Here is an 18,633-nt window from a genome sequence, read left to right as displayed (position 1 = left end):
CCCTCTGTGACTGGTCACTGGGAGTTGAGTGCAAGGTGCAGATAGTGGCACCTAACTGTTTTTCCAGTGAGTCACATTTCAGCACAGTTACCACCTGAGTTAGAGGTCCTGATGTCATCCTGTATAGTGGGGTCAGATCCATAGCCTTTGTGTAGGGCATCAGGCTGTTGAAGGTGGTGTAGCCTTGTACAACTTGCACTGTATAGGGGACCTGCTGACTTTTGTCAGGTTTCAGCAGTACCTTTGAAAAGATCTGATTGTGTTGCTAGACGTAGCAACCCTGCCTTTTTGTGATGGCTTTCTGCCTTGCAAATCACCTCCTGGTTATGCACAGGCTATTTTCCCAGCTCTGCTGTTGATCCAGTGTGTGACTGAGGAGCTGTGCTCCTTTCTGTTTCAGTCACCAATGTCAAGTGGGGGATATTCTTTGCAAATCTCCCTCCTGGTGTGACACAAGCTGTGGTGCTGAGATGATGCTGTGCATCCTCCATGGTGGAGGCTGTGCCATGTCTGGCCAGCCCATGCTGATGCAACTCCTCTAACATTTCTGTGCATCTTTCTGCCTGCAGCCACAGTACACGAACCTGGGGCTCCTGAACAGCATGGACCAGCAGATCCAGAATGGCTCTTCCTCCACCAGCCCGTACAACACGGAGCACGCGCAGAACACCGTCACGGCCCCCTCGCCCTATGCCCAGCCCAGCTCCACTTTTGACGCCCTCTCTCCCTCGCCAGCCATCCCTTCCAACACAGACTACCCAGGACCTCACAGCTTCGATGTATCATTTCAACAGTCCAGCACAGCAAAGTCAGCCACATGGACGGTAAGGACACAGCATCCCTTTGCTGCCTTTGGTCCCCCTGCCCGTAGTGACTTTATCATGTAATACATACCCAGGCTTGTGCAAGAACAAAGTGACCTGAGTGCTCTGCAGGGCGTGATGTGTCACACAGAAGGGAGACATTTATCTTGGTGGCTCTGAGAGGGTGTGGTGGGAATTTAACCCTCAGTAATACCACTAAATCCCAGGAGACTAAAATGCCTTGCAGAAAACCAGTCACGTAGAGATCACGCACGATGAACGAGTGGCTCCCTTTTTGGGCCTAGCAGGAGCACTGGAGTAAAACCTGAGGTGGTCATTAGCATTGCCTCAGTGCTTCCCTTGGCTTTCTCCAGCATCCATGGGTTTGTGTGAGGTTTGGCACGCAGGGCTGTGCCAGCAGGGTGGAGGTGGTGCTCCTTGCTCAGCCTCGGGACTGTGAGGCTGTCATTTTCTGTGTCCTTCTCCTCTTGCAGCTGGTATGGGAACCCCAGTGTGTCCCCAGCTTGGGTCAGCCCTGTGTGTTGTTTGTGGTTTTGTTGAAGGGAGTGGGATTGTCTTGTTGGTTTGGTGTTTTGGGTTTTTTATTTAACGCTTTGCTCTCAGAACACTTCTTTTCTTAACAAAAAAAAGGCAGAAGCTTGAAGCCTGAAGCCCAGCTCTTGATCCTTGGTGGCACTGGCTTGATTGTTCAATCTCTAGAGACTTCATAGCTCAGAACACAGCACTGCTGGAGCTGAAAGTCCAGCTGTTGTGGCTTAGGGCTCTAGAGCGGAGATGTTTACAATGGAGAATATTGCTATCTTAAAGATGTTCAATATTTGCCTTCCTCTCCTGCTGGCACTTGGAGAAGGTGCAGTGAATAATGTCCTGCCCCACGCTATCCAAATAAAAGCAAGGATTTAATTTTATTTTTTTTAAGCAAAAAAAGAGACTTTTTACCAAAAGCTAAGAGCATTAAAATAGTGTGGGTTTTTTATTTTTCTTTTTAATCTGAGGAACTGCTTTGATCTGAGATACAATCTAGCTGCAAATGCAACTAAAAAAACCCTCCCAGCTACTGCTGCCAGCAAAGCAGCAGAGCCCTTGTGCTCTCACGTGGAAAAAGATGTCATATAACCACAGATCACTATAAGGTTATGTCCCTTACATTTTAAAAGCCTTTTCTGGTAAAATTTGTCTATAACTGACATTAATGATGTTGTTCAGAAAATCGTGTTAAGTGAGGTTAAAATGTGATAGGTCCAGTCACAAACAGATTTTCATTTGTTTATTCATAAAAGGGTGAGGTATTTCTAAGTAAGGTTGAAATTGCATTTTTTTTACTCATCAGCCTGGGTAGTGATGCTGTGCTGTACTTCGCACTTTTTTTATGTCCTTGTTTCTCCTATTACACTACACAACAATATTTATTTTCAATCCCTTTAGGTAAGGAAACTCCTGGTCAGTTCTACTTTGCATTTCTAAGGGCAAGAAAATGCTGGCTTGGATTTTTGCTAGCTGTTCTGGAGAGGGTCCTTTGAAGGAGATATGAAAAGATGCTCTCTTTTGATACGTATGGTACAAAGAATTATCTAATGCAGCTGCAAGGAGCCAGAGTGTTTGATGCTGTGCTTTCAACTATGAAAAGCAGTCTTTTGAAACGAGGTTTGAACGTATGTAGTAGGTTGCTCCAGCAGAGATGAAGGCAAGAGAGCTACTAGCAAGCTTAAATGAGATGTTTCACCTCAGTGATAGTGGCGTTTTGGGGTGGAAGTGAGGGCTGAATTTCAATGTGGATCTAGGCAGTGGTCAAAGTTCAGATTACCTGCTGACTTTGAAAAAGAAATTAAATTACTGTTTGGTGACTGCTGTCATCAGATGTGTGCAGCCTGGGAAAAGGCTCATTTAGCCTTCCTTACTTTTTCATTGCCCTGATGTGGACCAGCAGATGAAGGGGTATTCCCCATGCATGTTGCAAGTCTGTTCAGGTCCAAGTCCATGTATTTTACTAAAGGAATGGGCTCTTAAACAGCTATCTGATTAGGGAGGAGGGAGTGTGTCCAGGTGTCCCTGCACTGAGCCAAGTGACCCAGATTTAGCTGCTCGTGCAGGAGCTGGCAGTGAGCTGTACGTTCACAGTGGATTATGACAGTCCTGTGGTGCTGGCTGGGGACCTTCAATCAATACACCTTGTGAAGTGGAGCATCTATCCATCTTCAGAGCTCTGCCCTTCTGCTAATTAATCCACCAACTCATTTCACATGAGCTGTTGAGCAGTCGGTAATCTGCGTTCGACAGCTTTATCAGTGGGGTGGGTGGGGAAGGACGTGAAGGCTCTGCTTCCCACTGTCGTCCTGAGAAGTGTGGAAACACGCATGAAATGTTGATGAAAGCAGGAGTGATTGCCCCATCCTCTCAGCAAGAGCAAGTTCTTGGAGTTGCTCCCCTCCCCCATGTGACTTCATACACTTTGATTAGTGCCTGTCGTCTTTTTTTAATGATGGATTAGGAACTTACCCAACTGGAAGAGTTTCTTCCACTGCAGTGACCTATTAAAAGTGTAATTACTTGATGGCCCCACCCTTAAGAGTCCAAAACTTGAAAGCCTTGTTTCTTAGTTTGTTTGGTTTAGTTTTTCTATTTTTTTTCCCCATTTTCCCTCTTGCAGTTCCCCAGATAACAATATTGAGTAAGGAAGTCCATTGTGTTCCACTTTCCCCTTTTGTGGAGGGAGTTTGTCTGACCCACCTTGTCCTTCTGGGAAGGGGTTGGTGGTGCCTGGCAGAGGATCAGCTGTCCTCGCTGACAATGTGCTGCAGCAGAGCTCCTCTGATCTTCTGGGCTGAGTCATGTCAGATTAGGTCATGGGAGTGAAGGCAGTGAGCTGGGTAAGAGGAATGGATTATTTCTCCAAAAAGCAAGAGCTGCTTTCATGACATGATTGGAGACCTGTGAAAGTGCTTCAGGTTTCTAAGCCACTTTGTGCATTTAGAACCCAAGGTTACTTCTGCGGGAGGTGGGGGAAAGTAGAGAGTGTACTTGGTGGTTATTTAAATGCTATGTTTCTGGAAACAGACCTGGAACCATTTTTTTCTTAAAACTTTCTGGTATTGTTTTTTCTTCTCCAGATTGTGCCGAGGTGTAGGTTTAATGTCCTAGGACAGTGGACACCCTTTGCAAAATCAGCAGTATTTGTGTACTATAGGCTGGGAGGGAGATGAGTGTGACAGCTTCTCTGCTCAGGGGTGTGATGGGCTCCTAATTAAAGTGGGGGGGGGGGGGGGGGGAGAAAGAAAAAAAAAAATGCCAAAAATTACAAAGAGAAACACTAGCTGATGCTAGGTGACAGGGTGATTCCATATGTATGAGCAGTTCACTTTGAAAATATTGCAGATTTTCTCTCTGAAGTCTTTCATGACCGTCAGTAGGAATTCCAGTAAAACATGCTGTCTAATCAGGTTCGGTCTCATTTGTATGCAATGTTGATCTAATTAATGATGACAAATTGAGATTGGATTGCAGAGGACTTTATAAGCATCCTTGATTTTTTTTTTAATTAATGACCTCAGAACGTGAGTAAGGATATAAGCAGGTTAATCAGCCTTTTCAGAAGGAAAATCTTTAACAATTTAAACTCTATTGAAGTGTTTGAAAACAAAAGCCTTTATAGTCTAAATTGAACAAAGTTTCTTGCATGCCCCCTCATACAACAAAGCCTTCTTGAAAACCATGCTGCAAAGGAACAAGCAGTGATTGTTTGTAAAGTTGAGACAGAGAGTAGATTTTTGAGGTTGAGGAAGAAGCCCTCTGAATTGGGTGAACTAAGAACTTTAGCAGAGTACTGTCTCATTTATTGTGGGAGAATTCCCATATGCCCATGCATTGCAGTATCTCCTCCTGTTTCTGCAGCAGAAGAAAACAAGGCATTTCAAAAGTGTGCCAGCTCCAATTTTTTTTGCTTTGTGGAAGTTGCATGCCGATCTTCCCCACCTGGAGCTCAAATAAATAAACAGCTGCACTCCCTTTTCCCCCTAAAAAATATTTGGCAATCACCTGCCACTAGCAGAACCTGTTAAATGGGGGAAAGCATGATTGGAGTAGGAAAGTAAAAATTAGAGTTGTATGTCAAGGTAAGTAAAAGTTAACATTACTGCCAAATGCAAGCTATCAAAAAATGAATCTGATCCACCCATCCCCAAAAGCAAGATACCACCTTATAAGTCATGAGACTCTTTTTTAAAAGACAAACAGGTTCTTCTTATTCTCTCCCAGGGTTTTGGGCCTTTAAGGGTGCATCTGCTAAATATTTTAAAACTTTTCCTGATAATCACAAGAAGGCAGAAATTGCTTTAAGTTTTTAAATGAAAACTGAAATTTATTTGTCATTTTTTGATTCTGCTGAAGAAAGACACCAAGCCCTGCAAGACTTGCATAATTCAGGTGTTGGCAATACCTGAGTTTAGGAGTTTATTCTCATGCCCTGCAGTAGGTTGGAGCTGAGCTGGGTTGGTCCTTTCAGGGTTTGTTATGAAACATGGTGCTCTCCAAAGCTGCAATCCATGTTCCAGGCAGGCTCACTGGTTTTCCTGTTCTCAGTAAATTCAGTTGTACCTTCAACCATCAGAAAATGCTCAGATTTCAAACTTTCTTTGCTAGCAAAGCTGGATAATAGTGTGTGTGACATGCATGAAAGCAACTAAGTGGATTGTGCTGGCTGGGGTTAGTGAATTTGGAAAAGCTGCATTTTAAGGAAGCTGAAAAGAATGTACTTAAATTAGTCCACACAAGCAATAACAGGTTTTTGTGGTTGAGAGAACAGATTCCTTGGCTGGGCTATCTCAGTATTTCTATTTCAGATTGACTCATTCCATTTTTTTTTTTAAATACATTCTGTGTTCTGATCCACATAGTTAAATTTGGGATATTTTTTGCCAGTCTCTATAAAATGAATTAGAAGACTGTGCATAAGCATAGTGAAACAGTGAGAGGGCAATTAGAGGTGTACGTTGCCTTGACTCAACAGTTCCTAATGATGTGTTCAGTGTTCTCTTAAATAATCTGTTCAAATAGTGCATCATTTCAGTAACTCTGGTGGTGTCCAGTATGTCCTGACTGCAGATTGTCTCTCAGTATCATAAATGAAAACTTTTTTTAAAGGCTGGTGACTGTCTCAGTGAATATACCTGAACGCTGTGCTGAGTGTTCCTGTGGAATCTTAGCTTTGTGATTGCTTGGTGGTGTTGGTCAGTGTCATTTGAGCTTTCCAGTTTCACCTTTAATGTTGTATTTAAAGCTGTTGGGAGAGAGGGGTTGAACATGGCCTTGTTAGAGGATTTTGGGTTTGCCTCTCCTCAGAGGCCCCTGGTCAGCAGGGGTGTAGGCTGTGCTTGTTTGCACAGGGCAGTTGAGGAGGGTCCTTGTGAGATTCATTTGTCCAGGGGTTTGCAGCCCTCCCTGCGCTGACAGACTGGGCACCCGTGGGCCATGCTGGGAATAAATGTCTGCAGCCCAGTAGGTTCCCCAGCAACATTTATTTTACTGGTGATAGCCTCACTTGTTATGGCAGAGAGGAAGGGAAAAGATGGTGCAATCCAAAGGGGAAGAAGCCACCTGGAAGGAGAAGGCAGCAGATGAGAGAATGGGTTGCAGTTCAGGATGCAGGCGCTGCAGGCTGGTGCAGTGTTGGGAGCCAAGGCCTTCATGGCAGATCAGCAGAGCTGCTGTGCCTGGGCACTTGTCTCAGGTGAGAAGTGGCTCAGATTTGGCTTCTTTAAGCTCTCAGCAGCTGTGCCTGCCTCAAGAGGCTGCTTGCGGCACGTGTGGGCTCTTGGCCCAGGGCAGGTGTAATTTGTCACCATGCAGGGAGAGGTGGCATTTGTGTTTTCTTGCTTGAGGAGCTCCTGAGGTGTGTTTCCCTCTGTGTGACATTACAGGGCCTAACACCAAGGCTGCTCAGGCATAAGTAACTTGTCCTAGGTCATCTACCTAGAGAGAGAGGAGCCAGGTTTATTGTCTTTGAAGGAGGTGCCTTTCTCACAGCAGGGAGGTGTTTTCAAGCTCACAAAGCTGGGAAGAACCAGCTCACCTGTGAGAACCAGTCAGGAGGGGACTGCTGGCTTCTGTTTGGGTTTTTATGCTTGAGTAAAATGAGATCTCAGTGCATTTGGTTCCCATTAGACTGTAATTGTGTTTTTTCTCCATAATATCTTTGTCATGTATATTTTGTTTTTATTACCAGTTATCTTCTGTTACTCCTTACAAGTAGCTGTACAGACCTTTGAAGCAGTTTCTAGAAAATGCCTTGTGATGTAAGCTGTCTTGCTTTTTTTTTTTCTGCTTTTTTATGTCCTGGATTGTTTTGTAAATCCTACTAAGGCAGTGTAGCCTCTCTGTGTGAGCAGGAGTTTTGCTCTATGCTGTTTGACCAGTGCCCTCCATGGTGACAGAGCTGAACTGTGGTGCAGGACTGTGCTGTGAGGGACAGTTTGTACCCCATGCAATGAGGAGGGAAGTTATTTACTTAGTGTATGAACTGGTACTTGTCAGCACTGGGAACTGAAAATTTGACTTTCCTGCTTTGAGTGTGATCTTCAAACAGCACAGTCAGTGTGGAGCACCCAGCACGCCTGTCCTGCTGGGAGAAAGCATCAGATGGTGTGAATGACCTCCTCTCCCCACTAGGATTTAGCTTCTTGGTTGCAATGTTTGTGGCTGATTCCCTCCCACTGTAACTGGAGATGAGTTAGAGCTCACTCCAGGGATCCTACACTACTCCTAGGATCTGCAAGTGAAAAAGCATGAGGCATTAGAATGGAGGATGGGGAGAGGTTGTGTCCCCCACTGGGGCAGAAGATCCCTCTGCTGTTTTGTACAAGCAATTTCTAGTTTTGCTGGCATTATAAATTTTTTCTTCTTCATAATTTCAGTTTTAAAGTTTTAGCTATTTTTGAAGGAAAACTCAGAGGGGAAAAATTAGGAGCAAGCAACTTTTTTTGTTTTTAAGGAGACTTTTTTGTCTATGTGGAGAGGAAAAAGCATAATTAAACATAATTTTCATCATTGCAACTTGCACAAAAAAAGCCCCACCTACTTTCATGAGAAAGGAATAAAGAGAATCATAATCCTGGATTAGGTATCTTTCACTACACATATATAAAAACAACACCGTGTGAAAAGGGTGAAAATATATAGTGTACATACACACACCAAACATACCAATGTGCCTCCAGCAGTATTACCAAAGGAATTAACTTTACAAGAAACAGCCACAGCCTGGAAAGAAGCCATTTTTCAAATAAAAGCTGAATGAGATTTGTGGTTTCTGAGAACTGTGAGAAGGAAGGGTTAAAAAAACATTTACAGATAAGAATAGCTGATGTTGGGAGATGAGTGAACATCTTCAAGTAGGGGAGGGTCACTATTTAAATCAGCTTTTCTCTTTTTTTTTCTCCTCTTAGTTAAAAATTGGCTTCTACTAAGAACAACATGTAGGATTAATGTAGTACTTTAAATCTTTAAAGTGCTGCACAAACATTACTTCCCTAATCAGCAAACACCTTTGCTTGGTAGGCAAATCAGGATTGGAGTCGCCATTTTAGAGAAGGGAAACCGAGGTGCCAGAAGTGCCAAAGTTTCTCAACCAGTAGTTTTTGGAGAGGAATTTTTTTTTCTTTTTAATGCTTTGGTTTTTTGGTGGAGTGGGTTTTTTTTTGGTTTTTTTTTGGTTGGTTGGTTTTTGGGGAATTTTTTGTCGTTGTTTTTGTTGTTTGTTTTTGGGAGGGTTTTGGGGGTTTTTTTGGGTTTGGTGGTTTTTTTTTTTTGTTTTTTTTTTTTTTTTTTTTTTTTTTGTAGCATTCTCCACGGGGACTGCCTCTGGGCTGGCATGTAAAAGCTGCGGAGCTCTCCTGGATTTCACAAGTGCTAGGCATGCAAAGCAGCCTGGCAGAGCTGAGAGAGGCGTCAGCACAGTTGCTTCCTTACCTTTCCAAAGGTCATGGGTGCTGGCCCAAAGGGAGGCATCAGCTCCCAGGCAAGGAGGGTTTCCTAATAAGTTGCCAGTCTCCCCCATACCATTGATCTCTATAACCTAAACTTCTAACTGAGCACTGTTAGAAGATATTTCAACCCTACCAAAAAAAAAAAAATGTTGTGCAAAAACTATTTGAGTGGCTGTTGAATAAGTTGCTTTTGGGTAAATTTTTTCAGGGAGGCTGGTGCAAGAGGTATTGCTCACTGTGTAGACAAAGACTGCCCTTGGAGATGATCATTCCTTTCTTTAGGTCGGCTGAAATACTGCATTTGTCATAGCTATTATGTGCCTGCCAACTCTGCACAGAGCACACAGCAGTTTGGAAGTGTGCTGAAGTGAGAATAATTCTCTATGTGTTGCATTGATGATGCTCTGTGTGCTGAGGGTTTAGCTGCAGTGCTTGGCAGGCCATATACTGTGAAGAAATTCCTACTTTGTTTTAAAAAGAAGTGTCCTGAGTAGGGATGGCTTCTATATAGAAGGAGCATGAACTTTATTATGCAATGGAAGTCTTTTCATGAGGTTTTGCTATGTGCAGGTGTGTCAGATTTGTTACTGTAAACACAGCAGGATACCTGCCCAAGTAAGAGCTTAGATCCTCTTGCAAACAGAGCTGAGTATTGATAAAAAAGTTACCATTTCCAGTTGCTCAAGATAACACTTAAACTTTGGAACAAAACTTGGTGGAGCTGTAGGAGGAGAGTGCTACTTCTCCCTCATTTGTATTGTTTTATTTCTTTTTAAATACGTTCTGTGAGAGTTTTCTTAACAGAGCAAAATACTACATGTCTCATATGAAGCAGTATTTTATGGTCTGCTGATACATGTTAGCTGCTGACATCCATCTGAATTCAGCTTTGTGGAAAGGTGAAAAATGTGCTGGAGGAAAGAGGAAAACAGCCCCTGAAGGCTGACCTGGCTTTACTAAACAAATGAGACAGGACTTGGGTCTACATTTTGTGGCCCTGTTGTTTTCCCCATTAGCCATGATGGCCATGCTGCCTTGGGGCTCTCCTCCCTGCATGTGTTGTGCCCTGAGGTGCACCAAGCTCTGCTCCTGGGGAGAGGAGATGATGCCCTGGAGAGGAGATGCCCTCCCTGCTCAGGAGCAGCCCTGCCTGTGTTTGGCTCCCAGCCCAGCCTCGGAGCCACTCCTGCCTTGTGATTTAGATGTGATCTGGGTAACATTGTGCAAGTCATTCCCTCTGCCTCTGCTCCCCCTCTTCCCTCTTTCCACATACCCACCCTCAAATACAGAACTGTGATCCCATGCTGTAAAACACTTCAACCCCTGATGTGAGATGCCTGAGGGGGGCAACTGGACACTGCTGCTTGCTGTGTGTGCCCTATCACTAGCTTTAGCTTTCATGTCTCTTATTTTGCTTTGTTTACAGGACATCAGAGTCTTTCTACAGACTAGCTTTTGAGGCAACTGAAACATGTCTTCAGGCTAAAATTTGCTGCTTGGGTTATTGCTTCCCCTGCTTGAGATACTGAACTTTACCAGCACTGGGCCTGCCAGGTGTGAGAATTTCTGACACACAGGCCATTTGGGGGCTGTGGATAGAGGGAAAGCCTGTTCCTGTCTCTAGGCAGAGCACAGGGCTGTGCCAGTGCTGTGTTAGCTGTGGTGCTGAGTCTTATCAAACTCACCCTGCCACTTGTCAGGGCTCATTAGCTCAACTGTGTGAGCTGTGGTTGGGAGCTGCCTCCCTCCTGACCTTACAGTGGGAGAAAAGGAGCTCAGGTTTGCTATCTGACCTTCACCCAGAGCTCCTTGGACCCCCCCCTTAAAAGGCAGGGCTGGAAGGGATTCCCATGGGGAAGGGATGTGAGCAGTGCCACTGGGCTTGATGCCCAGCCTGGAGAGTGTTTGCAGAGCCAGAGCAGAGCAGGCAGTGTATCCACTCTGTTTGCATTTGAGCATCAGCACTGCCATGGGTGGGAGAGAGAGAGTCTTCCCATGAGATGTTTGTCCAGTGTCTGAAAACTGAATGATCTCTCTTTGTTAATCAGCAGGGTGGTGGCTGCTTTTGCAATGAGTTCCCTGTCTCCCATCTCTTCTCTTGCAAACCACTCATACAACTCATTCTTAGTCATTTTTTTAGACCCATACTTGGTGAGTTCTTGTAGGCATATGAGCAAACATGACTTCAACAACAGGGAGTCTGTGCCCCTCAGATATCCTACTAAAACCTCTTATGGTATTGGTACTCAGAAAGAAAGTGGTGAGGCCCTAGGGAAATCTTCAGAAGTGTTATCATTAGTTCTGTACGGTTTGATGAAGACAAAGCATGTGGACTGATCAGTTTCTACAGGGAATTCATAAATTTGACCTTTATTTGGCATTCCCTTTGTGTGCTGACTTCTCTGATGAGTCATTTTTGCCCATTTCCTTTGCCATGCCTCTTGAGGTTGGAGTCTGTCTTTCTGGGCTCGTTTTTCAGCAGCCTGATCTGTGCAAGATAAAGATGGGGAGAGCCGGGTTGTGCTGATGCTGCTGGCACTCAGAGGGAGCGCTGCAGCACAGGAGGAGCAGCTGCATGGGCGAGATGAGTTCCAGGGTGAATTTGCAGGGACACGTGCTGGAAGAAAACCATTTCCATGCTGCATGTCTGGTGTCAAGAAACAAAAATGTTCTGATGCTGTTAGTCACCCTGCTGATCTCAATCTGTTTAATGGTGTTATTTTGTTTCAGTGCAGTGGTATTCTGATGCGTGTTTTGCAGCTTATTTCAGAGAAGCTTCTGAAACACAGAATTCATGGGTGCCTTTCGCTTAAGGAAGAGGCTTAGTAGCATGTTAAATGTTGATAAATCACCTGGCCAAGATTGATTCTGTTATTGATTGGCAATGAATGTCTCTTGACCTCTTTCTACCACACATATTAGAGCTGTTGGCAACCCTTGCCTCTGAGCGGGGAGCTCCTGGGGTGCCCCTTACACTGGACCCTGGGATGGCACTGTGTCCACAGTGTGACCTCAGTGTGACCTGCTTGCTGGGGAAGTCAGCATTTCTCTGCTCCCTGCAGGGACAGAACTGAGCACGCAGGCAGGTGCTGGCTGCTGGGGGTGGTGCAGGATGGCCAGGTATTCCTGCATACTGGGGTCTCAGGGCAGCTTTGCTGCCTTCAGCCTTTCCAGCATGGCTCAACAAGGGTGTAGCAGTTCACTCAACCTTTTAAAATGTTTTTCTTTTTTTTTTTCTTTTTTTTTTTCCCTTTTTTCCACTGGCCATACCAATCTGATTACACCTTCGAGGGATCATCTGCCCCTAAAGCTTAATTAAGGAGCTCGTCTGACTCGTCACTGACTCACCTGCCACTGTATGAGCTCATGTCTGACTTGTCGTAGGAAGATAGTACAGTATGTCAGGCTTCTCTGAAATATAGCAGGTTTTTTTGTTTTATTGCACCCCTGACATTGCTGTTGGCTCCTGCAGAGGTGAGCAGAAAGATGACTGCCCCAACTTTGTTACTTTTATCTAAACTTAGTCGCTCAACTCTTTGTGCCTTGAAAAACCAGATGGAGTTTTGCTTGCACAGCTGTAGGTATGTTAGAGTTAATAAAAAATATTAAAAATTAAATAACCTTTGAGTTTTGGCTTCAGGCAAACTAGGTGAAATGATGTGTTTTGGAGATGAATGCTCTTGCAGGAGGCAAGATGTAGCTTGCAGGAGAACATCTGCAACCAATCCATTCTGTATGAGATGGGGCCAAGACTTGTTTGTATCTCAGTACCTGTTCAAACATGTTATACCATAGCAAAAAGATTTTGAATGCATTGAGGAAGGGTGGGTAAGAAGGAAAAGAGACATCAAGCTGAATGTTTGCTTAATAGCCTTGATTTCTTCATTAAACTTTTAAGCACTTAAATTATCTGATTAGCTGCTTTCAGAGCACGGAGCAGTTTTTCCTTTCTTTCTTTTTTTCTTTCTTAAAAGAGGAAAAAAAAATTCTCCTCATCTTGGTGCTGTGAGATGAGCTTGCTTTGTGACCTGGAGCAAATCCGCTAACTGTTTGCTGCTTTTCTGTACTTGCCCTGAGGACTGTTGGTGGAAGGATGTTCTGTAATACATCTGATCAAAGGCAGTGCAGAGGTTCAGTTACCAGGCTGCCTGCCTGGACCCTGGAATGCAGCTTCCCATCCAAAGCTCCTTGCCAGCTACTCCCATCTCCCATCCCCTTTGTCCTGTCGGAACTGCGTGGAGCATGAACTTCTTGCAGCTTGCAGAGCTCATTTGCCTGCCTTTAATTGTGCGTTTGAAATGCCTCTGAAGGCCTGTGGCAGCAGAGAACAGTTAGATGACTCAGGAGTGGCTGGAGTGGTGACACTGGCAATAGAAGCTCTAATGCTGAGGTTCTCTTATCATTGCACTGATGCTGCTCATCATCATATTGAGCTCTGCATTGTTTTGGGGTTTTTTTGTAAGACAACCCCAGAGATGTATGTGCAGCTGTATTTCTGGTTTGCACGTGTAGCTAATGTGGGTGTTGAAGGTGCAGGCTGTGTGTGACTGGGATTTGTTGTCAGTGGAATGTAACAACTGTAAGTCAGATCTTTTTGCTTGTCTAGCAGACTGAATTCCTTGCTGAGGAGATGAGAGGACTGATTTGGGCTGATTCAGGTGGACATTGTGAACGCAGTGTCTCTCAAATATTTTCAGAGGAAAAGTGCATGCATTCCAGGTGGTCTGGTCTAGGGAGAGATGGGGTTGTAGTACTACATGGGTAGTATTTTGCTAGTGCTTAAAACCAGCAGACTGTTGAGGTTTTTTCTATCTTTTTGTCAAACCAAATCCTGCTGTGACTTCACCAAAAGTGCTTGTGTAAGTGGGGCAGCCCTGGTCATTTTCTGATCTTTGTCGAGACCTCAACACAGAAGCAAATTAAAGAATGGCAAGATGCACATGGGCCTGTACCTCTGCTTTTGATGTCAACAGGGCTCTTCCACTTTGCACTGGCACTTCAGGGGTAGGTTATTCTTACTGCCAAGTCTCCATGCCTTTGTCAAATCCCTGATGACTCTTGGTGCTGCTGTTCACATGTGACAAGCTATCAGGAAGGCCTCCTACAGCTTGTCCACACTTGGTAGATAAACACCCATGGGAGGAATGGCCTTGCACTCTGTGCAGCGTTGCATGGACATGCAGACGCTGTGTCTGTGTAGGGCTGCAGCAATGGGCAGAGTCATCGGCTCTGGCACATTGCAGCTGGAATGTGATGGTTTAGGGGCTATGCAGAGATGGCTTCCTGTTCTTGAACAACTTCTTCTGCACGTCACACATGGGATCAGCATGTGACCAGCCAGCAGTCCCTGTAGCTGCACTGTGACAATGCTTTGAGCCAGGAGCACTGTTTGCCTTTGCCTTGCCCTGCAAGACTCATCCTGACCTGGAAAAAACAGTCAGGGTTCTGTTCAGGTGCAGGTTATACCTCACTCCAGTGTGCTTAGGGCTTCAGACAAGAATTAAGGTAGCCCTCTTGTGCTTCCTTGAGCTTGCCCTTGCTGGGGCTGCATGAAGTGCCTAATACATATTTCAAGCTGCCCAAATGGGTCTCTGTTCTGATGCTCTGGTGGCTTATGCAATCTTCCATTCCTTCTTTCAGAGCTGAGTTGCCATGACACTTTTGAGAAATAGCAGGCTCATCTCTGGAGAAATCCTCTTTTAGAAGGAGTTTCTGAAGTGATTGACTGTCTGGGGTGCTGTTTGGTTGCTTAGGAGCTCCCATCCCAAAATCCCTGAGAAAGATGGCTGAAGCCACTAATGGCACTCTCTTAGCCAAGCATTGGCTTAACACTCCAGTTTTATCCCTGTTGTGCGCAAACATTGCCTTGTTCCCAGAAATCTCTGTTGGCTCCTTATCTGAATTGGATGATGTAATTATGCCTCCCAGCCCACTATTGCAATGGGAAAATGGGTTCCTCTTGTTGGAATTTTCAAGGAGCTTGCTCCTTGGAGAAGCACACAGCCTGTGTGGGAATGGGCTGTTGGGGATGTGTGTTTTGTTTAGTGTTTTTCCCCTTGGCTACACAAGCAGCTAAAACCTGTAACCTACAGGAGTTGGAAGCTTCATGCAGAAAATTAGCTTAGATTGGTGGAAGAGTCGAGATCACATTTTTCTTGGCTAATTAAAGGATTAAAGGTGCAGAGATTTAGAGCGAACTGTCGGTGTGCTACAGGAGAGAGTCTTTGATGGTTGAATCCAACTTGAGATTAAACAAATTGTATTTAAATAAGAAATACATGGCAACAGTTACGGTCTATCTGGGCCTCTCTATTCCTTGGTGCCCCTCAGGGTCAGGTAGATGGTGTGCTGTGGCTAGGGCTTCTCCTCGCTCACCAGTTTCCTTCTTCCCACATGCTTCCCTCTGGAGTGTTTGAATCTGTTGCCTCCACACTTTGTAAAATTGTCATTTTTTTCCTTCTAACCCAGTGCTTAGTGCAAAGGAGCCTTGCACTCCTCCTTACACAATAATGAACGGCTGTCCATTGTAGCAGTAGCATGGTCACATGCTTATTGTGTGTTTTGTAGTATCTCTGATGCTCTTTAGGGTTTTTCTGCATCCTGGTGCTTTGCTGTCTGCAGCTGGAGAGCTAAATGTTTACTCCCCTGTGAAATTTTTTTCTGTTGTTCAGTTGAGAAGCTGGTGGATGGAAAGAGTTGATTGTTCAATGGTGTCTTCCTCTACATAGTGGCTGGTAAAATTCTAGAGAGACAGTGAACTTGTGCAGGTTCCAAGTCCTTGACTTCTTTGATTCCAGTTGATTGTATTCAGCAGGCTGCACTTGAAAATGGCTTGCTAGTGTTAGTCCAGCCCTTCTCCTGCCTTTTCATTTGGACAGCATTACTTTCAGAGCTGCTAAGGGGATGCTTTCAAGTGTTGCCCTTGATAGCAGTTGCAGTGGTGCAGGCTTATGAGATTGAGGGTAGCTATCCCAGAACAAAGCTTGCTTTCTGCCAGGGCAAGAATTCACCTGCACAGCATGGTGCAGGGCAGCAGCGTGTTCTGCCCGTGGAGACTTTGCACCTTTCTCTGATGCACCACATATGAGCTGTAAGGAAAATGGGAGTGCCAGACAGTGTGAGTGAATAACTTCTGATGTTGCAACTCTGTCTTGTTTTGTTCCATTTTGTTTTACTCCTTTTTATTGAGGAGGGGACTTGCCTTTTGTTACCTGCCACCTATAGAAGATCATGACGGGGTTTTGTTTCCTTTTTTTTGTTGTTGTTGTGGCAATAGAGAAAATCACAAAATTGAAACTGGTAAATCATCTGCTGGGATTCCATAATCAGTCAAAAACATGGCATTACTTACTAATTGGGTGTGGTTAGTTGGGAAATCTGACTTTAAAATTATGTTTCCCAGGGAACTATTCCTGTTCTCATTGTTATCCAGTAACAAAGACTGCTTTTTGGTTGGGAAAGCAGTCTTGCTTTAAATGGGCTAGGTCTTCTCACAAAGCATCTGTTGCTTGGGGTCTTCAGAGCTTGCGTTTGCAAATGAAGCAGTGCAGAGTAGTGAGGTCTGCAGGGACAAAGGGCTGTTTGGTGTTTTCCTTGGAAAGCTATCTTCAGGTTGTGGTTGCAAGGATTTGCATCTGAAGTCCACATTAATTCCTTTTATATTTCCAGTTAGATCATGCAGATGGCATTATTATCTGTGCTACCAAGTGAAATAAATCAATTGCTAGGTATTGAGAGACTTGATGTTATCTATTTCCAATAAATTATAGATCTGTTGCTGTGTCATGGAGTATTTGGGTAGTCATTCCTTTGGAGTTTACCTAGCAGGCTTTTGAAGATCTGCCTGTGAAGTGCATCCAGCTCCATGCAAGCTTGTTTTATACATTTGTGCTTTCTTGCTGAAATTTCAAAGCAGCCTAAAAATCACAGATCTGGACTATGCTGTGTCCAAGCCTTCAATTTCTCCTGTGACATGTTACCGCACAATTCCCTTTGGCTTGCATGTCCTCTGGGATGTGGTTTTACATTCTACTCTTACGGGGCAGAAGATGCAAAACTGAAGATTACTTATTTCTCTGAGGGGGTAGGAAGGACTGCTGCTAACATTTTCTGAACTCGTTGCAAGCCCTCCTCCCTTTCTAAAGGCTGCTCTGTGGGACACCTTTCTTCCCTTGGCTGCAGTTGTGCAGCTCCAGGGAGTATGAGACAAAATGAAGGAGTACCCTAAACCTGGCATGGGCTTGTTGATCTTCCTAGCAGAGAAGATGCCACAGCATTGACCTCACTGGCTGGCTGGGGGTGAGGTGCTGTGTTTTTGAGCAGGGAATGTCCTGATGGCTGCTGCAGCAGCTCTGCTGTGTTCCTCAGCATGGAACTTGATGAATTGTTTCCCACGGTACGTAGGAAAATCAAGGTCTCAGTTCAGTAAGGCACTTGAGTGAGTGCATAACCTCTAGCATGTGAATATTCCCAGTGAAATCTCTTGGGTTCTGTTGGAGTCAGCAAGGCTGCTCCCAACCTTAAAGGTAGGCATCTGCTTAAACACCTTGCTGAATCATGTCTTGACTTTGAAAGTAGGCTCAGGAGAAACCACATGAGTTGACTCAAGGACTGTGCTTAGCTAGGTCATCAAGGATGGAAGGAGAAGGCTGAGGAGGAAGATCTGGGTAAAATAGAGATCCCAGAATTCTGCAAATGCTGGTAATAGCTGACTTTCTTGCTACTCATCCCCAAAGCTTAACTGCATGAATAAAAGATTTAAAGGTTTGACTTAGTCACCATTCATCCTAAATATTCTGGAGCTGCTGTCATGCTTCATTGACCTAAGATCTGAGTTACTGCATCTTTATGACTTGCTCAGTTAGGTTTAATTTTTCTTTCCTAATCCTTATGTTTTCACTGTGACTCAGATCTAGAGTGTGGCCTTGTTTGGTCAGTAATTCCAGAAAACAGAGTGGTGTTTGCAGAAATGTTTTGGTTCAGTCTGGACTCTCTATTGCCTAGGAGAAGGAGAGGGCCCTTTTCTGCTGGTCTTCATACATGGGAAGAACATTTGTTCCTGCTTGGTGTCTCTGTGAGTTTGTTGCCTTGCTCACCATCCTGGACAGAAAAGCTTTGCTGACTTTTCACTTTAATTATCAATGAAATGCTCAGCAAGCAGGAGAACAATATTTGCATAGATGTAATTCTGGAAGTTGAGCGTAATGTGATCAGGAAATGGGACAGGCCCTGGCTGTTATCATGGAAGAGACTTGCTGGTACTTGCACTTAGCTTAAAATGTAATAAGATCTGACTCAGGATAGTTTCCTGGACGTTAACAGAGAAGACTCAATGCCATTTGGCAAGGGTCTGGCACTGTCCTTTCTGCACAGGAACAAAAGAGATTTCTGGTGAATTCATGCATTTGTTCTGAAAGGGCTTCTGACACTGCACTGACGATTTAGAGGGAAATGGTGTCCCTTGGAGCAGAAAAGCAGGGGCGTGCATGTGTGTTTTCAGGACTTTTTTTCTGAGGTAGAAGCCAAGGAACAAGGTGCGCTTGCGTGCTGTGCCAGTGAAATCTCCCTGGGAAGACATGATGCTACTTGCAAAGTATGCACAAGACAAGACCAGAGGCGCCGCAGTGCTTGATTACTGTCAAGGACTCAGTTGGAACTTGCCTTTGCTCTTTGGCCTGCAGCATTTATGTAGAAATTGGGGACGCTGCTGCTTGCTTCCAAAGCTTTGCCTTGATGGGTCCTGCCCACATCTAGGCAGGGAGGAAGGAGCGGGGGGGCTCAGAGCCTATGAAGTAAACAGGAAAATTACTCACCTTAATGATGCATTTCACTGG

General features: G+C 44.6%; 1 protein-coding gene across 2 annotated transcripts in view; it reads left to right on the top strand.

Moving 5' to 3' along the window:
- The window catches only part of TP63 (tumor protein p63), a 165,296-nt gene that overhangs the window by 115,779 nt on the left and 30,884 nt on the right, over window positions 1–18,633 (top strand). For both annotated transcript variants that reach the window (XM_074547218.1, XM_026792113.2), the window contains exon 6: window positions 570–824. In XM_074547218.1, coding sequence (XP_074403319.1) covers window positions 570–824 — 255 coding nt within the window. The remainder of the gene's footprint in view (window positions 1–569; window positions 825–18,633) is intronic.

The sequence above is a fragment of the Zonotrichia albicollis genome, chromosome 9, assembly GCF_047830755.1.
Source record: "Zonotrichia albicollis isolate bZonAlb1 chromosome 9, bZonAlb1.hap1, whole genome shotgun sequence".
In the NCBI taxonomy this organism is placed as follows: domain Eukaryota; kingdom Metazoa; phylum Chordata; class Aves; order Passeriformes; family Passerellidae; genus Zonotrichia; species Zonotrichia albicollis.
The sequence above is the reverse complement of the archived record's forward strand: the minus strand, read 5'-3'. Positions and strand labels throughout refer to the sequence as shown.